General features: G+C 39.3%; 1 protein-coding gene across 2 annotated transcripts in view; it reads left to right on the top strand.

The window, feature by feature from the left end:
- Positions 1-27,119, top strand: part of Dcbld2 (discoidin, CUB and LCCL domain containing 2) — a 66,756-nt gene that overhangs the window by 8,901 nt on the left and 30,736 nt on the right. For both annotated transcript variants that reach the window (XM_028867536.2, XM_028867535.2), the window contains exons 2-3: positions 5,667-5,894; positions 20,973-21,110. In XM_028867536.2, the coding sequence (XP_028723369.1) occupies positions 5,667-5,894; positions 20,973-21,110 (366 nt within the window). The remainder of the gene's footprint in view (positions 1-5,666; positions 5,895-20,972; positions 21,111-27,119) is intronic.

Raw genomic sequence — 27,119 nt, 5'->3', positions numbered from 1 at the left:
TCTCTGGGGGCTTATGCCTGGAAAGGACTCTGCCTCACCTTTCATTACCTTCAGCTCTTCATCCGGAGTAGGGTCCAGGAGATCTTCCCATCTACCGTGGTATGGCATGTCAACTGGTGGTGTCACTGTTGAGGTCTAGTTTAGGCGACTGGATTTTGGAGATTGCGTGGGTGTGGCTTCGCTAAAGCATACGCAAACGAACAACACTAAACAGACTCAGGAGGCTCTATTTGCGTATACATGTGATACACACATACAGACACAATATGCAACATAGCTAAAGAAGAGGTTATGAATTTGAGGGATTGGGGGACATGGCAGGAGTTGGAGAAGGGAGAGGTGGAGATGTTGTAAATACAGTACTCAAGAAATTCCCCAAAATAAATAATAAAGACCACATGGAGAGATGAGTTCAGTACAGGAAAGGATTTTTCTAAAAATTGTCCCTTGACTCTACATACATATCTGCCTTATATTTAGTATTAGGAAAATAATTCAGAGAAAAGAGCCATCAGGCAATAAAAAATGAGGCACAACCTTAATTTCTTAAGTGAAAGAAGCCAGTCTGAAACGTCTGCACAGGGAGTGCTTCCACTTGCTGGAGTTCTGGAAGAGGCAAGGCTGAATAATGAAGAACAGTGATAGCCAGAGGGCCTGTGTGAAGGTTGGGAGCGCCAGCAGGGGCTGAGCATGGTTTGGCCGATGGCATCCAGTCATGTATTTGCCTAAACCCATAGGATGTACAGGACTGAGAAGGACTGTAAACTGAGTTCTGGGAGGTGATGCATCTATTGAGATCTGTCAGCTGTAACCTCCCCTTTGTGAAGAGCCTGTGGACTAAAGCTGCTCTAGAAAAGAAGTCTGTTTACAAATGTAACTACATTATGTGGAAGATATACCACGTGAAACCCATCAAAAGAAAACTATAACACCAACGTTAATTTCTGACAGAATTGACTTCAGAACACAGGATGTTACCAGGGGCAAAAAGCATTAAGAGAAATTAAAGTATTAGACAGTGTTATCTGTTTGTAGTTATACAGTTTAGGAGACCTGGCGGTTTTAGGGCTAGTCTAGTACTTCTGGTGTGAAAATTCACAGTGTGAATAAAACAGTAAAAATTTCACTGTAGCCAAATGAAACTGGATGTATTGTTAACAGTTGTAACTTTTCTTTATGAACTTTCTTCTACTCACTAAATGCTGCATGTTTTTCTTATTATCTCACAGATGCGTGCTGAGGTATGACAAATCGACACTTAGAGGAAGCATAGTCAGACTCACCATTTCAGTGATAAAACTGAAATCCTAGGAAACTCTCTGGGAAAGTCTGAGCTGTAATGAACTTTTCCTTGCTCTCCATTTGGGGCATCTTTCTACAGGTTTCCTGCATTTGTACTTGCTGTTGCTAAAGGATACATTTCTAGGAGCCACAGGACTCCTACTATTAAAATTCAGTAATTGTGTTATGTATTAGTAACCGTATCATTAAAACACAAGGGGGCTGGAGGCACACACTTGTCTGAAAAACACACTTGGTTTAGAGTGTGATTAGAACAGCCTGAAATAAGTTGGCATTTGTAGTTGCATTATTTCATGGTCATTTGAATATGTTCAGTGCTGTCTGTGGGGAAATTCGTAAAAAATAAAAGTAAAAGAGAATCTTTCCATTATTTTCCTGGAACAGCACCAAAATTTCCTATCTGCCTTAACACATCTGGCCTTGCACTCTTCAGAGGAAGTGAGCGCATGATCTCTAAGTAATCCCTGGGTACGTCTGTCCGCAGCCCAGCAATGGAGCAGTCAGATCAAATTCCAGTGTTCTTTTCCCCACTGAAATAAATTCAAAATGGAAAGGACACAAGAGCAGGCGCCCACCCTTTCTGGTCAGTTGCTGTCTAGTGGAGCCCATCCACAGAAGGAGAAGGAAGGAAGTTGGCAGCCGCGGTAGTGGTGATGGGGTTTGAAAGTGTGTAGACTAGAGACAGAAGGATTTGGGGGTGTTGTTTGTTTTTGTTTTTCTGTAGTAGTTACACTTCGTCAGTTCTGTCAGAACATGGATGATAGTGAGTGGTGTGTCCTGGGCACACAGCATTCACTATTTTTTTCAGTATACAGTGCTAGTCAGAAAATCTGGGGACAGCTACTCTGGTCCTGTTGTAGCATCCCCCTCATTCTCTTCTGAGACGGGAAGCTTGGAGCCTCCAGTGAACATTATTTGAGATTGAAGATTACTTAAAAGACTTTCCCTGTAACTTAAAACTTGCTTCAAGCATTAAGAGGTGGGAGATACACGACCCTCTACCTTTTAGCTGAACCCTCAGTGAGTTGAGCAGCTTTGCCCTTTGGCCAGCTAAACCCAGCTGAGAACTAAGCTGCATCTTGACGCCAAGATTTTCTAGCCTTGGCCTTGAGTTGAACTCTTGAACATCAGCACTGCTCACATTTTGGGCTGCTCATTCTCTGTCCTGTCCATCCCGAGATACCTGAGTCGTGTTCCCAGTGAGAGTCCTCTTCTCCATTAGAGACAACTGAAAACCTGCAGTGTTATGTGGGAGAAAGAGGCACTGGGGAGCCTCCTCTGAAAGCAAGTTAGATAGCCTCTTGATACTTTCCTCGGTTTGGGTTTTACTTTTAAATATTTTTACATATGTCAGGTGTTTTCATGGATTGATTTAGTTTTAAGAACCATAAAAATAAGTAGGAAATTGATTGCTACTTTTGAAGTGAAAGCAAGGACATGGTTTTTCCTTAACTTGAATTTAACATGGGGACCTTTCAGTAGTGAGAAGCGTTTTCCACACTGTAGGTGTGGACCCTTTAGTCCACTGGCTCTCAACTCTCTTAATACTGTGACCCTTTAATACAGTTCCTCATGTTGTGGTGACCCCCACACACACCATAAAATTATTTTTGTTACTACTTTGTAACTGTAATTTTGCTACTGTTATGAAACGTAATGGAAATATCAGATATTTCTGATGGTCTTAGGCGACCCCTGTGAAAGGGTTATTGTTTGACTCCAGAGAAGTCAGGACCCACAGGTTGAGAACTGCTGCCTTTTAGTAGATCAAAGATAGTTTAGCAGGTCGGGAATCTGCATGCCAGGGTGCCACGAATCACGATGAAAATGTATTTCTTCATTTAAAGCAACAGGCAGACTAACTGCTGGCCTAGTAAATATGTGTTCTCTGCCTAGCCACCCCTTCCAGCTGGGCTGTTCTAAACACATAGGTGATGGCCAGTTCCATCTAGTTGGGTTAAATTTATCAGAGTCTTTGAAATGTAAAACATTCAAGAATGCTCACTGCAGCAGACTGGAGACATCCTTTTAACTTGGGTTTCTGGTGCACATCATCTGCTTGGAGAGGAGGGAGTGCTGAACTCCAGCACATATTTTAGAGCATTCTTGGCACACTACTGTAGGCTCGTTGGCTATGCCCTCCCTCCCCCGACACAAGATTCTGGAAAAAAAAAAAAAAAAAACAGCTCCGTTTTAATTACTTTCATGATCACTGTGCATGCAAAAGCCCTATTTCTATCAATTATTATTTATTTTGTTAACCTTAAACCATTTTTAATGGTGGGAAGGACAGGGAACAATTCGTATATTTTATTGAAAATTTAAAAGGCTCATGAAGACATCTACAGTTACTCTGAACCCTCTGCGTGTACTCTTTTGTAGCATTCATCTTAACAATCTCAGGTCGAGTGATAGTCAGCAGGGAGTACGTGGACTAAGATGTTGCATTACAGTCACGCAGGAGTCATCAGGAGTCGTCAGGAGTCGACTTTCGGAATTCCATCAACACTTCCAATCACTGCTTTCGCTTTTGCATAGCCAAATAACAGTATATTTTGAAGTATTTAACTATCAAGGGATTGTTTTTTAAATATTTAGACACTTCCAGGAATCACAGGCTAGTTTCAAATGTTTGAATTGTTTTGGGGTAGTTGTTTTTGCCTTTCTAAGGGAAACTGTTAGTAGTTATTCAAAAGTTACTTATATTTCAGTTGCTTATTTTCACAGTGAAGGTTTTTATAGCCTTGTGATTTTACTTTAGATGATATCCAGAAGAGATTCAAGCTATTTTATGGTAGCTTCAGGAGGGAATTTTAGGGTTTTGTTGTGGTGGTTGTTTTGTTTTTCTATGTATGTAAAAGCCTGTTTTATTGTAATAGTTCAATGGGTGTATTTCATGCCCACATTTGCTTTGTTCTTGCCTTATTTTTTTATATTATTAATCCACTATGCCTAGTTCTCATGCATGAATTTGAAAGCAGGGGTCAGAAATAAAGTTTAGTGTTGATTCAAAGCCAAACTTTATATGAGAAGTGTGTTCAGGAAGCAGAATTTATAGGATGGAACTCAAAAGTAGATCAATATGCTGTACTAATGTGGACTGGATAGTAAGACTGCCAGCAGAAGACACGTGTTGTGTCAAGTATTGTTAAAGGAGTCTGGGCAGTCAGTTGTTCCTTTGTGGAGGTTAAATTGCTTTTTGCTAAGTTAAAATTTCTCAATTGCTTCCAGTTAATACACACTTGGCACCTAGTACTTGCTACATCCTACTAGACTGTTGGAATCTTTAATTTGTTCTAGTGAATGAGATCAACAGTACATTGTTAGATAATAAATCAACATGATGCAAGTTGTGTTATAGCTATTCATGACCATAATGATTAAATTAAAACCCAGAAGTATTAATGTTAATGTTTTCTTCTATAAGTTCTGTACTATTCCAAAACATGATAATGAATAACTCTTTCAAAGGAAAAAAATGTTAAAAGGATGCATTCATCATCCTATTAAAAAGAGACTCACTGAGTCCCATTGTTACTGAATGCTGAACATTACCTTGGAGCAATAGCTGAATCTTCTAAGTGTACATTTAGTTAATGACCTGGATGTGCAGTGGAAAATCAACTGAGAAAGTTAAGATGCAAACATTTCATGTTTCCAAACAATATACTGTTACTAAAGCTTTAATGCTCAGTTGCTGAAGAAATTTCTGAAACAAAGTAATCCTGTTGCTAAGATATTACAGTCATTTCTTTTCTAGTCTTCAGTAAGCCATTAACCTTTTGTTTCTTTGTATTCTGAGAGAGTTAAGATTTGGGAAGAGAAGTTAAACAGTCTGATTTCGATGGAATGTAGAATTAAATATCACCAAATCTTGCTTTAGTGCCTTGTCTATAAGATGGCCTGTAGGCTGTGACATCTTAGCATGCATTAATGCTTTTTAAAAATCCTGCTGTTGCTGATGGACACTTGAGCAGCTTGTGGTGTTTGTAAGTCAGTGAAGCTGACCACATTGTTACATTTACATTTACTTTGAATGTCTACTATAAATACATCCTGATAGTCTCTTAATGGTAGGATTTATTATGGTACATATTTAACTATTACATAATTGCATGTCCCAATGGAAAGTACTTTGATATTAGTTTTAATTTTGTTACATTGTTGATTTTGTCCTAACTTGACTTCTCTGGCTCCTTGCGGTGAGTAGATGTGCTCAAAACCATTCATCTGCTGTATACTTTGTAAAGAAGTACTGGCTACATAAAATATGTAATGTCTTACATTGTTGTAAGTCTGTAAAAGTCCTGATTACATGTAAGCTTAAGGTGGGAGAATAATTCATGTTTTTTTTTTTTTTTAAGGTGATGGATGTGGACACACTGTACTAGGCCCTGAGAGTGGAACCCTTACATCCATCAACTACCCACGCACCTACCCTAACAGCACCGTGTGTGAATGGGAGATCCGAGTAAAGATGGGAGAGAGAATTCACATCAAATTTGGTGACTTTGACATTGAAGATTCTGATTCTTGTCACCTTAATTACCTGAAAATCTATAATGGAATTGGAGTCAGTAGAACGGAAATAGGTAGGACATTAATGCATGTGATAAATGTAATATATATATATATATATATATATATCGTTCCCTTAAATTTTAAAACTGAAACAGTTTTTGATACTTAATATTGAATAACTGGTACATAAAATGATGTGAGAAGTTATAGAAAATGTAGAAACTCAAATCAAATTTTCTTTTGGGAAGGGGAGATTCTCATCTGCTTATTGACACATGCCACCTGAGTACAAGATGAACATGGTCATCTTCTTGCATGATGTGCATGGTTACCTTCATGCAAAGTGCACATGGCAACCTTCTTGCAAGCTGCCACTTGGTTACCTTCCTGCAAGATGCACATAGTTACCTCTTTGCAAGATGCCAGGTAGTTACCTTCCTACAAGATACATATACTACCTTCTTGCAAGATGCACAAGCTACCTTCATGCAAGATGCACATGGTTGCCTTCATGGAAGATGCACTTAGTTATCTCCATGCAAAATGCACATGGTTACCTTTGTGCAAGATGTACATGCTATCTTCTTGCAAGATGTGCGTGCTACCCTTGTGCAAGTTGTACTTGATTGCTTTCATGCAGGATGCCATTGTGCTGCTACTAAGAAAATACAAGTTAATTCTCTTATTTTTTGTGTTTTCCTTTGATCATTTTATTTATAGTCAGAGGATACAGCTATAATTCATGCGTACTCAGGAGGAAGTGTAGTATGCAGATCGTGGGTTTAGAATCCCAACCGCTTTGAATTAAAACCTAAGTCTGCCATTAGCCTGCTGTGATCTGTTGAGAGCACCTGACCTGTTTTCTCATTAATGCATGTGTGTATGTAAAGTGCCTGGAATGGTGTGTGGTTCATGGTAGATGCAGAGTATGTAATGGTGACTGTATTTCCAGTGTAAGAGCAGTGGTTCTCAATTAGAGCTGTGTAACAGAGTCACCTGGGAGACTTTAACAGACTGTAGACCTGCTTTCCATCCGAGACCAACAGATTGAAATTGATTGTGTGAGACGGAAGCCTCGGAGTTATAAAAGCTTTCCAGGAAAATCAACTTCGCCGCCAAGATTTAGAAATTTGGCTTAGAGATCAGTACCATTCTCTTAAGAAAGCTGAAAACTCTGTAAAGGTTTTAGTCAACTGACACAAAGTGAAAAGTTCTCTTGAATTCGCTAAGTTTATTTGGAAGCACTTTTGGTATCAATGCATAAAATAGTTTTCAGAATTATGATAGGAAGCTGTTATCTTGTTCTTTGACTCTCCAGCTTGTGGTTATCCACTGACCTCTCCATCTCTAGCCACGTCTTCATCCCAACCCACTTGCTGTTGTCACTGAGAAAATTCTTGATTAACCTGGTAGCTTGAGTAGCTCCAGCGTATCATCAGCTTGTGATGTTGGATAAGGTTGTCATAATGTGGGGACAGCGGTGCCGTAGTACTAGTGGAAGATGTGTGGGTAGTGCCTTCTGAGGATTCAGAGGAGTAGGCAGTAGTACTCCGTGAGCACATTGAAACAGCAGTGAAAAGGGAACACCAGCCTACCACTTTATAGGAAATAGAAGAGATGGAAAAATAAATTGTACATACTCACTAAGGACTAAGTTCAAAATAGGGGAGGTTCTATAGAAACAAATGGCCTCGTTTGGTCTATATATAATAGCATTTAAAAAAGAAAAAGGGGGAGAAAGAGGGGATGGGAAGGAGAAGGAGACTGAAAATGATGTTTGGGTCCTGGTTGTTCTGACTGAAGAAAACTAATTTTAAACAGATGATTTTTTCAGCTAAATTTTGCTTACTTTTTAAATTTTTTTATTTATTTTTAATATGAAAATTGAAATAGAATTTCATCACTTCTCCTCTCTCCTTCCTCCAGCTCCTCTCAGGTACCCCCACTCTAGATTATAGCCTCTTTTTCTTTGAGAGAGAGAGAGAGAGAGAGAGAGAGAGAGAGAGAGAGAGAGAGAGAGAGAGAGAGAGAGAGAGAGAGAGAGAAACCTGTTGAGTCTGAGGGCTTTTGTTTGCATGTATATGATTTCAGGGCTGACCTCTCTGCATTGGATAACCAACCAATAAGGGGGCAAATGCCTGGGAGAGCTTGATTTTTCAACTTCTAGCGGTCAATAGTAGCCTATATTTCTTTATCTGGAGTGAGACTGCCACAAAATCTTTTCCCTCCACATTAAAATATCTGTTGATATTGCCATTGTTCTGGTCTTGTCTATGCAGCCATTTCTAGGACATACTGTTTCACCCCATTCTTCCTGCTCTTCTGGCTCTTGGAATCTTTCCACCCCCTCTCCCACAGTGTTCCCTGAGCCATAGATGCAGGAGCTGTGTTGTAGATGGAACCATTGGGGCTGGACTCCCCATGACCGCTTGAGGTCTACATGTTGTCCAGTTGTGGGTTTTTATGATGATATCCATTGTCCGTAAAGAGAGGCTTCTTTGATGAGAGGTAGCTACACTTATCTGTGGGCATAAGGATAAGATTTAGAATGGTGTCAGGAATTATGTTGGTGTAACAAAGTGACAGTGGTGCATTCTTTTCTAAGATCCATGACCTCACTAGCCCCAGGAAGCTGGCTAGCTCAGTGCTAAGTGTGACTTCCGTCCTGTTGAGTGGGCTGTAAGTTCAGTTAGATACCGTTGGTTGTCACAGATGTCGGAGTGCTACTTCTTGTGCCAAGCACATCGCACCATGCTGGTACTTGTCCTGGTTCATAGATATTGCAGCTCAGGGAAGTGTTTCATGGCTTCCCTCCCTTGACAGCTTGCATAGTATTTTCTGAAGACATGGACACTACATCACAGGAAAGAGGCTTTCGGGTTAGACCCAGCCTGAATCATCCGTGTTTTGGGTCCTAAGTGTGTAGTATCTAAAAAGGCAGCTCAAAGCCTATTAGAGGAATTTGGGGAAGTATTGGCCATTTGCTGATAATAAAGAATGACTGTTTTCGATGTGAAAATGTTTTCATGGTAATTTTTTTTTTAGTAAGACAAGTGAATTCTGTATTTGGAAAATGAGTTGTGGCCTTGTGACTTCAGGGAGGAACAGTGGCATGGGAGACATTGGGGGCATGGATTTTTACATTGCTGTGTCTAGCCAGCACTCCAGGAGCTCCTTGTAAGAGTCCTTCCCACCGGCTGTGAACCTGCCCAGACTTCAGTCGTCTTCTGTACCTTTAAAGGCCTGAATGGAATGATATTTGACCCTGCTGGCATGTACAGGTGTTTACTGGTCTCAGCTCTCTTTTATTTTCCATTCTTTTGCTTTTTTCTCCCCACATCTGCCTTTGCACAAGATAAAAAGCTGCAGGAAGGTCAGAGGGCCACGTAATGATGGCTCCTGCTGAACCTCGGCTTGAAGACCCTGTTCCTTCATGTGAGTGACATGCACTGGTCCTCCATTACCCCACTGTCTATGGTTAGTAGTAGGGATGTGTTTCCTGACCCATCACAGAGAAGTGATAGTCCTTTCAAAATAGGCATTTAACATTCTGGTCAGTGTATCTCTGCAGAGGATTACAGAAGAATTTTTCTTATGGGCTTCAAGACTCCAATAATAGAGGTTAAGAGTCCTTTATCCTTTATCCTTAAGCCTTCACTTACACTTTTTTATTTTTTTTAAATCTTTAATGTAAGGCACAGAATATCCTAGATTCATCTTGCCAGATCTTACAATTCATTATTTCTTAAGAACTCTTTTGTTCTGTTAATGTAGAATAAAATTAGAAATCAGTATCATTTTTAGGTCTGGTACGGTGGGCTGCCATACCCTCTAAATACAATCTTCATAAATTGATGTTGGGTATGCATAGATAAACACTTGTATGTATACATTACATCTGGGTTTTTTTTGTTTCTCTAACTGTATATATTAGAAATGTTGAGTTCATACTGATTTTTAATCATTATTCCGTATTTATTATATGGTTCATTCCATCCTTTTCTGTGTGTATTGTAGCTCACTTCTCTGTATTGTAACAACTCCTCTGTATTCTAACAACTCACTCCTCTGTATTCTAACAACTCCTCTGTATTCTAACAACTCACTCCTCTGTATTGTAACTCACTTCTCTGTATTCTAACAACTCACTTCTCTGTATTGTAACAACTCCTCTGTATTCTAACAACTCACTCCTCTGTATTGTAACAACTCCTCTGTATTCTAACAACTCACTCCTCTGTATTGTAACTCACTTCTCTGTATTCTAACAACTCACTTCTCTGTATTGTAACTCACTTCTCTGTATTCTAACAACTCACTTCTCTGTATTGTAACTTACTTCTCTGTATTCTAACAACTCACTTCTCTGTATTGTAACTCACTTCTCTGTATTCTAACAACTCCTCTGTAGCTTTCCTCGTCCTCTTGTTCAGTGCTCAAACCAGAAAGTTCGGAATTGCTAAAGCTCTGCTTTGTTGAGAGTGTTTAGCTTTTTGTCACTCTCAAATGTCATTGTCTTCAACAAAGTTCATACTCAAGAGCTGTACAGTGGAGTTACAAAAGCAAAAATCTCATCATGTTTTAAGGAAGATCCTGGAGTGTGGACTGCAGGTTGGCCATACCTGCAGGAAACTACTACTTATAGTTACTTGTCTGGAGTCTTTACCTGATGGAATGCTGTCTCCCCACTGTATTTAAAAAAGAAAAAAGAATAAGAAAAAAATCCCCATTCCTCCTCTCTTCCAGACCTTCCATATGGTTGTGTTATCCATTTGAGGTATGGCTTGTTTCATTTGCGTGTCTTCTTAAGAATTATTCAAAGTTTTGATATCTCCTATAAAAGTGTGTTTTTCTGGAAAAGCTCTGAGAGAGTTTTTTTGGTGTGCTATGCATGCTTCCCTGTTGCTTGGCAACAGGTCTGGTTTTACACGTGACAACCCTCTGTTTCTTAGACTAACTTGGTTGTCATGGTGATGGCTCACTATCCTTATAGAAGCTGTGAGCTTTAGAAGAGCCAGGACCTTCAAGCAACACCTTTTCGAGGGATTTTATCAAGAAATTCAAACAGAATGTGAAGTTTACTTCTAGCCAGAAGTTTGTTGGTTTTCCAGAAGATAGCTCTTTCCTGTTTGATCTTAAGAGGCAGGGTCTCATAATGTACCCCAGGTCTCAGCCTCAAGCTTGGAATGATTTTTCTGCCTCAGCCTCCTGAGTGCTGGGATTACAGCACCAAACAGGGTTTCAGAAAATAACTTTTTAACAAAATTGCACTTATTTGTGTGTGTACATATACCTGTGTGTGTGTGTGTGTGTGTGTGTGTGTGTGTGTGTGTGTGTGTGTGTGTGTGTGCAAGCATGCCCACAGTGGTCAGAGGAGGATTTGAATGGAATTTATTTTCTTTTTCAACCATGTGACTCTGTAGGCCCTAACTCATGTCATTGGACTTGACAAGTGCCTTTACCTGCTGGACCATCTTGCCAGGCTCAGAAAATACTTCCGAAGTCCTTGTTAGAGTGGAAGCCTCACCAGGGCGGGCCAGAATCTACTCAGAAGAGTGTGACGGGGCAAAATCAGTCACACTCAGTGAACACTTTAATCCCTCTGGATGCTGTAACCTTTTCATCAGGACACTTTGGTTTGTCCTGTTAGTGCATCTACATGCCCCAGTCAGGTGCAGTTTCAAGAGAGAATATTTCAGGGGGCAATTATAACCAAAGACTTTAAAACTAGCTACATTCCTTCCCTGTGCTTTGGATAAGTGAATACATTTTAACGTTGCAAATTTAACGTTGGTTTGATGAAGATGGTGCTGTTTTTGTGTAGAGGCTGCTGTACTGAGTGTAGTTGGCTTGGATAGTACTCTTGAAGAGTCAGCGCTTAAGAACTTAACTGATAGAAGTGTTAGAATGATGTTTGTTGCAGTGTTAGCATTATTCATTATGTAGAAAACTTGGATGAAAGTCCAACCTCACACTACAGGGATGATGAAGTTCTATCTGTGGTGTGAGCAAGTTTAGGTAACTGATAGACATCACTCTGAACAGCACACATTTCTGTGCCTAGAAGAAGAGTTTAGGGATCATCTGTTGCTGACTATTAGCTTCCCAGACATCACCAGAGGCTTCAGGGTTGCACCAGCTTGCACCTCCCCACTAGAGAATGCGCTCTAATTTGATTTGTGTTGCTGTCCAGGCAGTTTGCATTATAATTTGCTTTGTGTCTCCGTGATGCTTTCTTTTGTGAGGAGTGCAATTTTCTGTACTTTTTCTGTTCATTAATCTCTTTTTTTTTTTTTTTTTTTGTTTTTTGTTGTTGTTGTTGTTGTTGTTTTTGGTTGGTTGTTTGTTTTTTGAGACAGGGTTTCTCTGTGTAGTTTTGGTGCCTGTCCTGGATCTCACTCTGTAGACCAGGCTGGCCTCGAACTCACAGAGATCCACCTGGCTCTGCCTCCCGAGTGCTAGATTAAAGGTGTGCGCCACCACCGCTGTTTTTAGTATCTCACTATGTTGCTGAGGCTGCTCAAGTAGCTAGGGCTGTAGACATGTGTCCCAGTGCCTAGCTTTCCTGGTTTTGTTTGTGTTCTTATTCCTTTGTTGGAGTTCTGTAAATATAGACCAGTTATTAGTTCCTTTTGGACATATACATTGCAAATATCTCCTCTCTTGGACTAGGATTTTACTTGCTTATTGGTATATTTTGAAAAACAGACCTTAAAGTTAATTTCATTTTAATGTAATGCACTTTGATTCTTTTTCCTTTTATGACTAGCATTGTTGTATTGTGTTTAATATATTTTAGCCAGACTTTGCCAAGACAAGGTAGGACAGTCCTTCAAGTTAAAACCTTCCTTTTTAATTAGACACAAAGTGGGAAATGTGGAATATTCCTATATACTGTGTAATAATATTTAATATATATTTTCATAACCACTTCTTGGTTATGAAAGGATTTTCAAGTTTTTCTTTTAGAGCCATCTACAGGTATTTTCCTGGCTTTTTCCAGAGTTGATTTCTTTGTCTGACATATGAGATAGGAGATAGATGTCAGGGTACATTTTCACATGTAGCTTTAACTCATTTTAAATGCCCAGATATCAGATCTATTCATTAAGAAAGTATAGTGAACTAACTTGTGAAGGATCAAAATACACAATCACTTCCCGATAGAAGACATGATACTTTTAAAATAGTCATAACTATCTTTTTAAAGGAAAGGCATATTCATTCTTAGTGATCTTGTTACATGTTTTGGAGTATACTCAGTATCTGGTGCATTTCGTTTTAAATGTTGTATACTTCATAGTCTTTTTGGTGTTTTGAGTCAGGGTTTCTCTGTGTGCTGTGTGTGTAGTCTTGGCTATCCTGGAAATCTCTCTGTGGACCATGCTGGCCTCGAACTCAGAGATCTACCTGCCTTTGCCTCCCGAGTGTTGGGATTGAAGGTTTGCACCATTACTTCCTGGCTTCTATTTCTTATAAAAAGGAACGATATATACTTAATGACACCCTCCTCTGAAAGTGGGTCTTTGTTCAAGCTCCTAAAACTAAGGCTAAATCTCTTTTTAAATGTCAGCTTTTCAGGCACAGTGTGAGAAGATCTGTAGGTGGACTTCTCCTACCTGCCAGTTCCCAAATAAGTGACACAAAGACTCAATATTAATTATAAATGCTTGGCCGATAGCTCAGGCTTATTACTAACTAGCTCTTACAACTGAAGTTAATCCATATTTCTTATCTAAGAAATTTCTTATCTTTCTACCATGTGGCTCATGGCTTATTACCTCATTTTTTTTTACACATCCTGTTCCCTCTGCATCTGGTTTGCAACCCTCTGACTCTGCCCTTCTTCCCAGTGTCCTTAGTCTGGTTCTCCCACCTAGCCTTATCCTGTCCAGCTATTGGCTAGTCAGCTTCTTTATTAAACCAATTACAATAGCATATATTTACACAGTATAAAGGAATATTCCACATTTCCCACTTTGTGTCTAATTAAAAAGGAAGGTTTTAACTTGAAGGACTGTCCTACCTTGTCTTGGCAAAGTCTGGCAGTCACTTTCTTTTGCATCCTGCTGGTCCAGTTTGGACAGTACTTACTGTCAGCAATTGAGGCAAAGGCAGTTTTTTGCTCAAATGGCTAGCTTTTGCCACAAGGAAGGCAAACTCCATATGGAGTTTTCTTTGATGCCCATTATCTTCTCTGAAGTAAAATGGTGCTGCCAGGAGCAGACATGTCTCACTGTCAAGAAAAGTCTTAATGTTATTAAAAACATTTTATATGCCATATTCTGTAGATCTTTGAAATGTATGAAGACCATCTATCATTTATAGATCATTATATCTGTTTAACCTTGAAAACATACCTAATATGACTACAAGTTTGATTGTTATGGATGAATAACTACTAACCTGTTTTTCTTAATTATACATTACATTTTTAAAAGAGTTGCATAAGCACAATACCCCAGACAAGAGAAGACATCTACATATAGTCTTTAAATAACTTTAAATTTGTATTAATAAACCAAAATATATACCAACGTAAAATATTTTGTAAAATATTTTAAAGACATATACATATAGTCTTTAAATAACTTTAAATTTGTATTAATAAACCAAAATATATACCAATGTAAAATATTTTGAGATTGATAGTTGTTTTTTGAATTAAAGTAGATTCAATTATCTACACTTTACCCCCTATCATTTCTATATTATATCACCCTTTTTTCCTTTAGAAGGACATCTTTAAATCTAACTCTTTTTTTTTTTTTTTTTTTTTTTTTTTGGTTTTTTCGAGACAGGGTTTCTCTGCGTAGCTTTGCGCCTTTCCTGGAGCTCACATGGTAGCCCAGGCTGGCCTCGAACTCACAGAGATTCGCCTGGCTCTGCCTCCCAAGTGCTGGGATTAAAGGCGTGCACCACCACTGCCCGGCCATAAATCTAATTCTTGTTTAGCCTTTTCTTTTTAAACTAAGACCAATAAAACTTTGTAACCAACTCTTCCCCAAATGATAATAAACATCCATAACCCATCTTTTGGTAATGTGGATATCATTATTTAGACTATTTTCTGTTGTCTGTGGGTGTTGGTGTCTTTGGGGGAACCTTGAGAAAACTGGGATAATAATGAAGTGCCAGCTGGAGTAGTCCATGAAGTTGGACCATCTCAGCCAGCAGCCTTGAAGCTGTTTTGGATACAGCTGCTTGGAGACTCCAGCAGTGGCATTTTGAAATGCTGGATCACCTAGGCCATCTGTAGATGTAACCAATTGTCTTTTTAAAATAAGAAACACAGAGCCAATGTAAAAGAGAAAGCCGAGAGGTCAGAGCTCAGAGATAAAATCTTACCTCCTGCAGTGCTCCTAACTTCCCCCAGAGAGACAGCTTCTTCCTGTTTGTCTGTCTTTAAATAGTCTTTCTGTTCTGCCTTCTCATTGGTTGTAAACCCAACACATGACTGCCTCGTCACTGCCTGTAAGTACCGCCCTCCAGGTCTTAAAGGTGTATGTCTCCAATACTGGCTGTATCCCTGAACACACAGAAATCTACCTAGCTCTTCTAACTACCACGCTCTTGCTATGGCTCTAATAGCTCTGACCCCAGGGCAACTTTATTTATTAACATAAATTAAAATCACATTTCAGTACAAATAAAATATCACCATAGCCATCCATTTTCATTGTTGTTTGGTCCCATTGTTCTGAAAATACACAAACATTTAAAGATAACATACATTAAATATGTGGTGTGCACAAGTCAGTTAAAGATGATATTTAAAAAAAATTTTTTTTAAGATTTATTTATAACATATACAGTGTTCTGCATTCAGGAATGCTTGCATGCCAGAAGAGGGCACCAGATATCATTATAGATGGTTGTGAGCCACTGTGTGGCAACTGAACTCAGGGCCTCTGGATGAGCAGGCAGCACTTTTAACCCCCAGCCATCTCTCTAGCCCTAAAGATGATTTTTTTGTTTTATGTTTGAGCAGTAAAATATATGTTACATGTCTTGTAGTTCTTCTAGGTTTATTTTTTTTTATGTCTATAGCCATGAATTCAGGGGGTCTTCCCCATCAAACTTGATTTTCTTTAACCCAAAATGAATCCATAGCTTCTCGTTTCCTGTGGAAATAAAAGCATAGCCTTTCCCCCAAAGCAACACACCTTTTGACTTAAATTTTGAAGTTAAAATATTTTTAAAATACATAGGTTGGTTGAATCTAGCAGTTTTTATAATCCAGTGTGTCTTAGCAGCTGTATTAACAATCAGAAAATCTAAAGACAACACGTTAACATACAGAATCCAGACTCTGCGTATTTTCCACCTTTACGTGACTTTTTTATATTATTTTACTCACTTTTTAAGGACTTTATTATTTTAAAACTGTATTTTTATGACTGTCTATACCATTTCTTTTTTGTCTCCCAAGCCTATGTACTTTTTTAAACACACTGTAACCCATTTAGAGGTTTTCTTTTTGTCTGAATCTGTCTTTAGTGGGTATCTGTAACCTTTTTCTGGTAGCATGAGCCTTTAAACTGATAAGCAGCATGGCTAGGTCCTCTGCCTCTGCTTTGGTGGCTGGCTCCTCCCCCACTTGGTTCCCTAAGAGCTTAGCTTCATGGCAGAGGTCTCAGTGCACCCTCTGCGGCTCATAAGCCCCTTTAAGTGTTCGGCAGCAGCGACTCTTAAAAGAGCTGCATTGCTTTTGCCACTAGCACTGAGCCAGGAAGCCATCTCTTAAAGGAGCCGTGCCTCAGCTTGCTGCTAGCAAACAGAGCCTGCCTGAGAAAAGGCAGTTACCTAGAACCCACGCTTGACTCCATTTTTGTATATTTAAAATCCTTTTTTAAGCTTTGCTAAGTCTCATGTGAAAATTCCAGCCTGTTGTTGGAACACCATTTGTAGGTGGACTTTTCTTTCCCACCCACCAGTTCCCAAATAATGACAAGAGACTCAATATTCATTATAAATGCTCAGCTGATAGCTCAGGCTTATTACTAACTAGCTCTTACAAATTAAATTAACTCATTTCTATTCATCTACATTCTGCCATGTGGCGTTACCTCTCTTTCATCTTGTACCTTGTTTCTTCTCCATGTCTCACTGGCAACTCCTCTCTCTGCCCTTCTTCCCAGCATTCTCTCTGCCCCCAAAATCCTGCCATTGGCCAATCAGCTTTTTATTAACAATGAGAGCAACATGTATTCACAGTGTATAGAAGGATTATGCCACAGAGATCCTTCTAGGACTTGTTACTCATTCAGAAGGAGCACACTAAGCCACCAAAGTGGGGCTAACTTGTACAGATGCCCCATACTCTGACCTCTGAGCACAAAGCAGGGAGCCTGGAATGAATTCTTCAAGCTGTTGTGCTAATGGGTGCTGTTTAATGAGAGTGTTCTTTACGTATCTCCCGAGAAGTGATGGCACAGTGGCTCACTCTGCCTGAGAGGCCCTCACTGTGCCTTTGCACGGATGGCTCACTGCATTAAGCCTTTGGAGTGGTAACACTGCCCATGGCACTTCATCAGAGTCCCACCCCCTGCCGGTAGTGTCCCTGGATATCAAGGGCTCAGTGATAAATACTCAAAGCATTTACTTTGAGAATTCTAAATTTTGCTTTAGAGCATGAGGTGTTCCTATTCTAGGTTCTGATTGTCCCTGAATCTATTTTCTTAAACACTAAGAGTAATGTTTTTTAAGCAAACACTGCCTCCCCCAGTGTATGGAGACAGTTGCTGTGCTTCCTCTCTAGGTCATCCTTCTCTGCTACCACTTCCTTCCTAAGGAGCAGTCCCCTAAGAGAAGAGATTGTTCCAAGGCGCACCTCAGTACATTGAGTTTTCATTTAATTGAGAGCATAATTCAAGAAGTTTTTGTTTTAGTTGTTGTTGTTACTGCTACTGTCATAGTTTCAGACAGGGTTAACCCAGGCTGTCTTGGAACTCACTTGGTAGCTTGCGGGAGGCCTGCTCCCGCCTTTTAACGGGTTCCTATGAGGAGGGGAGAGGCATAAGGAATTTGTAGATAGAAATATAGTGGAGATGAGACAGACAGAAGCACAGGATAGCTTCGGGAGGACCTGTATCAAAATCCACCGACCAGTTGTCTCTTCAAAAGAGCTTTTTATAACAATCCCAAGGGGTTGAGCAAAAGACCTTCCCCTTGCTAGATCATACTGCACAGGCAAGTGCAGACCCTTCCAAACACCTGTTAACCATGCGTGTGGTCAAGCCATCCCATTATGCAGCCCATTAAAGCAAGCTCAGATCTCACTAGGAAAACTCTGAGTGCCCCCACAGTAGCTCAGGCTAGTCTTGAAATAATGGCAATCCTCCTGTCTCAGCCTCTTAAGTTCTGGGATTACAAGGTATGTGTCACCTGGCCTAGCTCAAAAACCCAGCTGCTTAAATGCAGTAACCACATAAACTGCATCCTTGGTGTCTCTGAATCACATAGAGCATCCCTTTTCAAACACAGCATTTTGTTTTCACATCGTCAGTGCTTGTTGCTGCTCCTGATCTGCTCAGTGTAGAAGACTGGGGACACTGGAAGAGTGTGACAGCTGTTAGGTTTCTACAGCCTACACAGCTGGATACAAACTCACAACATGAACCAGGTATCTGCAATAAATGAGCGGGAAAGCCTGGGCACTGGAAAGACAGCAGCACTGTCATGATAGTGAATGGTACAGAAGACATTATGCAGGGGTAGGCTTGTGGGAAACTGGAGTGTGACTTACTCTTTCAAAGATGTAACCGTTGTTTGTTTTTGAAATCTGTTCCTAAAAGTTCCATATAATGATAAAAAGGGTCATTTTAAGCAAATTATCACTTCCTGGGTGCAATCTCCATATGTGTAGGTTTAATCATAATGCAGTTAAGGCACGCAAATGTAGCCTTGTTACACACTTAGGGTACCAAAGACAAGCCAGAATGTTTGATGATTTAGTGAAGGGTGAAGCTGGTGATGGGATCTTGATGGAAAAAGTCAAAGGCTATCACTGTGGGAGGGAGGGAGGGACGGAGAGAGGGACGGAGGGAGGGAGGGAAAGAGGGAGTGAGTACTGGACACTCGGCCTCACAGTCCTGCTTCAAAGAAGCATTGTCAGATCCCATCCTGGTGAGGAAGTAATGTGTGGGAGAAAAACAGATGGGTGGGGTACAGAGAAAGTTGTCTTGCTTTATATTAGTGTGACAAGTGTGGTGTAGGCTTAAATATCAGATAGTCATTTCTCAACTTGCTAGAAGCTCCAAGTCTGAGGTCCAGTGCCAACAGATTTGGTGTGTGGCAAAGCCCTCTTCCTGGTTTCTGGTGTGGCCTTCTCCTGTTCCCTCACATAGCCCTCTTCTAAAGGCATGATTTTGTCATGAGAACTCGACTCCCACAGCCTTTTCCTTACCAAAGGCCTGTCTTCAAATACTGTCACAGTAGGACTGAGGCTTTCAACATAAGGATCTGGGGAGGATGCAGTCGTCATTCCTAACAGAAACAAAGGTCTGGACTGACTTTACCACTCACTTGGAGCGTCCGTTTAGGCGACCAAGTTCTCTGCATGATTTTCCAGTTCCCAGTTGTTGAAGGAGGGTTTGCGATAGTCCTCTAACGATCTCTCATCACTAAACAACAGTATCTAATTCTCTGATCTCTTTTTTCTTTGCCTAAAAATAGTTAATTCATGTATAGCTGATACTTCCACTCAGTAAAACGTTGTCTTTGTGTTTCTTTTATGAATCCTGTTAGGTATGTTTTCCATACCACAAAAAATAGCCTATTTTTTAAAATGTCTCCTTTGACTAGCTTGTACATATGTACCTGCACAGACATCACTGCAATTCAGATATAAAAGTTCCCCTAGTGTCCATTTGAAGTGTATTCTCATTTATTCCCAGTTCCAGGCAGCCACCAATCTGCCTTGCACTTCTGATTTGGTCATTGTTTGCCTTTTCCAGAAGTATCATACAATAGCTTCTCTTATTTACCATAATATCTTTGATATTCATCCATGTAGCAAATAACTTCTTCTCTTGTATTAACAAATAGTGTTCCTCCATGTGTGTATACCACATTAGGTATTAGTTGATCAAATCAAATGGTTTTCATTTGAGGCTGAATGAATACTGAATGACCATTTGTAGTCTTTCTGTGGGCATAGCTTCTTTCCTCCTGCAGAGATAACTCTTTTATAAATTGCCAAGCTGTCTCAAAGTTGTCTACTTTATATTTCTGCCATTAATATATGAAAGATCTGACTTTTCCACATCCTCCCTGATACTTAATGGCATGTATAGTCTATGCTATTAACTGCAACCATTCATCAGGGTATGTCATGATAGATCATCATAGTTTGAATTTCATTTCTCTGGTGATGAATGATATATCCCATTAAGTCCACGTTGTTCTTATTCAAATAATGTTGTTGCCACAGCTTGAAACAATTTTTGGAACTCTGTATTCCGGATTTGCTAGTTCCGTTACCAACCACATAAGGAAATCCATTTTCTTGCCTGTTGGTGGCTGTCTCAATGCTCTCCTTCGCTCTTCTTTCGTCATCTACTTAGATTTGTACTAAGAATATGTCCTGTGTTACATGTGTGTTATATATTGAATATATACATCTGAGTTCATGGCCAAGACTGGGTGGAAGTTTAAGCTACTGAGTCCCCAGATCATAGTTGAGGCCAAGAAAGATCTGATAATCCTCAGAGATAAAACTGAGTAGGTCCAGTCTGGGCATTTTTGAGGAGTGTGCTGAGGTGAGGAATCTAGGGGGTCCTGAAGGAACCTTGTAAGGACATTGCTGACTAATCACTTACTTGTGGTTATCACCCTGTCTGGAATGCCTGTTTCTAAAACTATTTCATTATTGTTGTGAAGAGCATATATATGTATTTTATAGAAATTGAATCTCTAAGTTCAGTGGAAATCTGTAGTGATTTTTTTTTCTTTTTAATCTTTAAATATTTATTACTTTGGCATTTAGTTTTTCCTCCAGAATAATGTGATTTTCTAACCTAAGTTTTACTAATTGCTTTTCATCAATTTAGTACCTGGCTTGTTATATTATATGGTTATGTACATTACAAATATTGACTTTATGAGAGTCATACCAAATACATGCTTTTTTTTTTTTTCATTCCTAGGCAAATACTGTGGTCTGAATTTACAAATGAATCAGTCAATTGAATCCAAAGGCAATGAAATCACAGTGCTGTTCATGAGTGGAATCCATACTTTTGGACGAGGATTTTTGGCTTCATACTCAGTTATAGATAAACAAGGTAATTTTCATCTTATGCTGTAGCTCCCACATTTTTTCATTTCTAACAGCAAGAAGGAAAATATTCAAGTACCTATTATCTGACATTGGAATAGAACAGGAAGACTGAACAGCTAATAATGCACAAGAGACAGAAGGACCAGGGTCTGCATTCTGGAAATTGGCTGTATAACTTTTGTCCATATTCTTTTCCTTGTTAGAGGAAATACTCATTTTTCACTTTTGTGATATCAGAACACAAATTGTCATAATATTAAAAGAAATCTATAAAATGTTGGTGTAAACTGTATCAACTTAAAGGTTTATTATCTACAAATTACAATTTTACAATTCTGTATTAAAAGTCATATTGTTGTTTACAAAGACTTGGCTTTCATATCATCAAGAGTTCCCTGAGAAGTGCTGAGACAGAACGTAATAACTGTTTTTTTTTTTTTCATTGTTAATGTTTAGGGTCTAAAGGTTAAAAGCAAGGATATTAAATAGAATAGAATCAAAATTAGTTGAATCTCTAACAGGAAATGCAATACCTATGTAAAATCTGTCATAAATTTGCTCTTACTGCTGTGACTTGTATTTCATCTCTGTTACTAGAGGCACTGGGAAGATGACCTCTCAGAAGTGGTATTATTGGAAGGACTATGAAAATAGTCATTGCATTAGAAAACATGATTATTCTTATGTTCAACAGGAAATATTCTAAGTTGGCCATTTAAATGTAAAAATTAACTTGTGCTTCATGCCATGCAGATAAAAACAATATGAAGACTCTCCTAGGTCTGAAATGTTGAGCTTTGGGAACCACTGAGGACACTGCAAGCTGTCCCTCTTAAACTGGGGTGATTTTTTTTTTTTTTTTGGTCTTTTGAGACAGGGCTTCTCTGTATAGTTTTGGTGCCTGTCCTGGATCTCGCTCTGTAGACCAGGCTGGCCTTGAACTCACAGAGATCTGCCTGCCTCTGCCTCCCGAGTGCTGGGATTAAAGGCGTGCACCACCACCGCCTGGCGGCGCTGGGGTAACTTTGAGATGAACGCTATCTCCCCAAAAGCTTCATTTAGAACCTTCACATGGAGGAGAGGGCTGTGCCTGCTTGGAAGGGAATCTTCTTTCTCATAGTTTATAAGCCATGGACAAGATGTGAAGCTAACAAACTCAGAGACAGTGAGGAAGGTTTAACTCATTTGAATGAAATCATGTAGGAAAAGGAATCATGACTGTAAGGTTAAATGAACAGAAAATGTTTTGACAGAGTCGTGGGAAGGGCACTAGATAGCCCTCAATTGAAAATGGTTTCTGTTGGGTATGGGAGCACACACTGTAACCCAGCACTCTGGAAACAGAAGCAGCAAAGGATCATGAATTGTAAGGCCAGCCCGGCCCTCTTTCAAAAATCAAAATTTAAAAAAAGAAAAGAAAATAAACCTGCTTCTGCCATGTGCTAGCCAGATAATGCCTGTCATGCCACATGGGTTCTGTCTGTGGGGGTGTCCACAGACATGGCACAAGAGGTACACCATATCTCCCCCACCCAGCATTGTGAGTACACATTTGCATTTCCCCCATCACCTAATGGGTGATGTAAAGAACAAAGATGTAAGAGTTACCATCCTCTCATGACATGCTGTGAGCATCTTGGGATGACAGGTGAGAAGGTAAGACATGCAGTGGATTGTACTTCTTACTCGCCTGAAGTTTCTTGGGTTTAAATTCTCATTTTGATTTATATTTTCCCAGTTTTCTGCTCACTGCTTATCAAGTGCAGAGTTCCTGGAAAATAAATGTCTGATTTTTCATTATAAGAAGTGGTGTTTTCCATTAGGTATCCAAATCATGGGTTGTTCTTATTTCTCCCTTGATAACTTGGTGTCCTTACATTAAAGTTCATTAAAGAATTGGTATCAGATAAGAGTCTCAGATGTTCTCAGTGATCTCAGAGTCAGCATGTGGTAGACTTACAAATCTATTTCAAATCAGAGACAGGCTCCTTAGAACTTCTTGACACTAACATGTCCCAAAGTGACACTCTTGAAAAACTCATTGCCCGACTGACTTTAAAGTCATGTTTTTTGGCCTATCCTGTCCCATTCATCAAACATTTGTTTAATTTGACTGAAGTTAGTTGACTAAGACACATTCTAGGAAACACTGGTTGAATTTCTTACTGCCTCTTGTGTGGCCTCTCGGTCACAGTTTTGTTTTTTTTTGTTTTTTTTTTTTTGTTTTTCCTAGTAACTCATTTATTCAGAGGCTGTTTGACTTTGCTTGAGATCTCTGTTTCCATCCAGGAAATTTAGCTGCCACTATGAATTCCTTAAATAAAGATTGTCACTGCATGTCCCTCACTTAGGAGTCTAGTTGAAATTTAGAGTAACAGGGATTAAAATGTCTGAACAGTCTTGTTTTTAAAGCATCATGGGGTGTTATCCCCTTCCCTGTTAATGTTTAGTTATCAGTGAGCAGTAGTGACCAGCCTTTTTCACCATTTTTTTTTCTTTTAGATCAAAAGAAGAGTTATATCAACTGTGAACAAAACAGGTTCTCATTTTCCCTGTTCAGTGGCAGGCAGACAGAAGTACATAGAGCTGGGGGCACTGGAAAGCCTGAGAGAGTCCTATTAGTTACTTTTCTGTGATAAAATGCCCTGGCCAAAACAACCTACAGAAGAAAGGGTTTATTTGGGTTTACATTTGCAGAAGGACAAGGACGAAAGTCCATGACGGCAGAGCAGAGGTAGCGCAGTTAGAGCTGGAAGCTGAGAGCTTGCACTCCTTACCCCCTGAGGGAGAAGGCGTTTATTTTAGCTCACAGTTCCAAGTTGCTGCAGGCAGGAAGCAGAGAGAGCACAAGTCTTTAACCTCCCAGAGCCTGCCTCCAGTGACACACCTTCTCAAAGGCCACGCCTCTTAGCCTCTTGAAACAGCATCTCCAACTGGGGGACCAAGCATTCAAATGCCCGAGACTATGGGGACATCTCATTTAAACCACCACAGCATGGCTGCTGTAAATTGGCATAATCATATCAAATTCCACCTGGACCTTCTGAAAACTTAGAGATGCTGGGAGCCTTTGAGGTACCCTGAACACATGAGCAAGCACTAATGAAGGTAGTATAGAGGTTACAGAGAAAAACTATAATATAGAGAAAAACTCCTGAGATACTGATGCTTTTAAAAGAGAGAGAGAGAGAGAGAGAGAGAGAGAGAGAGAGAGAGAGAGAGAGAGAGAGAGAGAGAGAGAACACATGCATAGCTATGCCCCCGTGTATCTATGTGTGTTATTTGTATGTTCCATAACTGGTGTGTGGGTGGGTATATACAACCAGGATTGGAAAATGATAATCTGGGCACATTTTAGAAAATATTGAATCAAGGGACTGGAGAACTGACTGCTCTTCAGAGGTCCAGAGTTCAATTCCCAGCAACCACATGATGGCTCACAACCACCTATAATGAAATCTGGTGTCATCTTCTGGCTTACAAGGATACATGCAGGCAGAACACTCTATACATAATAAATTAAATAAATAAATAGAGAATATTGAATCAAAACTTTAAAGGAAATACTACATTCTTTATTTAGAGGAAATACTAAAAGTCTTACCAACCCAGAATTTGGAATGGGCAGCCTAAATTTGCCTTTATTTTTCGGGAGGAAAGTAATAAATAGTAAATTGCTTGTGACACAGAATGATCCAGTGTGGATATGCATTTTCTTTTTAGTGTGAACTCAAAAACACATGTTCATTTGTTGCCTCCACCCTACAATTTGCTGACAGTGTACCTAAGACTTCTGAACAGCTGGGCCTGAAAACACCCCAGTTGAGGGTCACTGTTGCAGTATATTGAAGTATTTTTAGAACCAACACCAATGTCATAAAATTTTTCTGATTGCTACTTTCTTTAACTACATATTTTTGTGAGTATTTTCCATTTCTTCTGTCTTAACATCAGAATATGTAAACTGGTGACACATAGGGCAGAATAGATCATTTTTTAATAGAGTTTGAGTTTCTGTTGCTGGTTAATTTTTATCTTCTATATGGAATGTTTTTGGTTTTGAATCTAGGGTATGAATTTTTCAGATCATTTGCTGCCTTGACTGTATGATGATACAGAATCTGTTTTGTGTTAGGTTCTGCTCTTCACCCCCTTTCTATTTGTAATTTCCATGCATGTTTTTAGTTTTTGTTACTGTTGTATCTGACACACATTTGAAAACTTTGAATCTATTGACTGACTCTTGGTGAAGCTTCCGTTTCTAATCCTGTCTCCAGATGTGCCCTTGTTTACAGGCAGATGAATAGTGAGCACACACAGTTGTTTATGTATTATATAAATAGTGTGCTGAAAAACAACTATATTTTGATGTTAATCTAGACAACAAGTATATTGATGAGCAGTTTCTCCAGTTTTGCAGAGAGAATTTAAAACAGGATTTTTCTGTTGAAATGGTTGAGCTGAAGAGGCAGTTCAGCCCATGGAATGACGTTTGCGTCAAGCTGACATGTAGACTATCTGAAGTGTATCACCCTGTTTCTAGTATTTTCTGTGTAGTTGGAAATTCTGTGAAAAAGAACCACATGGGTATTATGCTGAGTTAAGCTAAACAGTCACTAGTTACACTATTGCTAAATACTGCTGCATTGTTTAGTGTCCTAGATACTGTGTAGGTCACAAAAAGAGGCATGCTAGCTTTTGACATGTCTTATATGGATAGGAAGTTAGATACAGTGGGGGTTTCATTTGGTGCAGTTAACCTTATGTGGTTTATAACCCTATCTAGCTATGGTTACTTGCTTAGGCAACTTAGCTGTCCTGTACATCATTGATAAGAAACTTTTCATCACAGAAATGTGCCCAGACTCCTACTATAGACTGTGCTTACACAGCAGTCATTGTAATTTGTTGAAGAAAAGCCTAATATTTAATCTTCACCTTTAAAAATCAAATCAGCCTTATCCCACCCTTTTATATCAGAACAAAGATGTCTACATATGGGAAAACAAGGTTACTGAAACAGTGTTGCTGTGCCAGGGGACTCCCTCAGGCTGGGGGCGTTGGCCCTTAAGGAATTCTAGAGGATATGAGAAACTAGAATTTATAAGTATGTATCTATTTTTTTTCTGTTTTCTAATTTTTGGTAAATAATTATGGTCACCTAGGACCAATACTTGATGTTTTGTTACATTTAGATTCCTTTCCTATAGAAAGAAATTATTACAAGTATATAAGATATTATATGCCGCAACTAACATAACTATTTTATATAATGGTTACTGGTACTACTGGGAGTTTTTTTTTTTTTTTTTTACAATTCAATCAAGAACACAACAGTATGTCTTAGGGAAAATCTGAATAAAAGTAGTTCATAATTACAGTATCTCAGAAATAGCCATTGCTGTAAATCCAAGTATTTCTATGAGAGATACCTAGTATGCTGCTGTTTTAATGATTTGCTAACATATAAAATAGTTATTGTATTTTTACAGTATTATATACGAGTCAACCTAAGATTTTAAAATATGTGCAAATACATTTTCATAAAACAGTTACAAAGTTCTCTATACATTGTACTTAAAATTTATTTTTCAAACTGTATCAAGGCAGCAACGTTGTTAAATTTTGAGTTGTCTTAGAAAAAGAGGATGCTTAGTACAAATATATATCTGAGCCTGGGTTTTCAGAGTTAGAGGAAGGACAGAAGCTTTTTATGGGACTCAGGATTCCCCTCTGCCTGGCTTAGATTCTACTGTCACACCTAGTGAAGAGCTGCTACTGCAGAAGATGCTAGTTCTCCTTGAGCTGCACAGAAGAGCAGGAGGGGAGGCTGCGGTCTCAGGGCCCTGAGACATACTCTTGCCCAGAGCACTGAAAAAACAATACTACGTAATAACGTGTGTATATGCTTTTGTGTATCTTAAGTGTTTGACTAGAATTACAGAAAAGTCCTACGTAGAAGCTCTTAGCTAAGAATGTAGTTAATTACACACGGCCTGTACTTCTAATAGAA

The sequence above is a fragment of the Peromyscus leucopus genome, chromosome 12, assembly GCF_004664715.2.
Source record: "Peromyscus leucopus breed LL Stock chromosome 12, UCI_PerLeu_2.1, whole genome shotgun sequence".
In the NCBI taxonomy this organism is placed as follows: domain Eukaryota; kingdom Metazoa; phylum Chordata; class Mammalia; order Rodentia; family Cricetidae; genus Peromyscus; species Peromyscus leucopus.
Note: the sequence above shows the minus strand (reverse complement) of the source record. Positions and strands in the feature narration are given on the sequence as shown.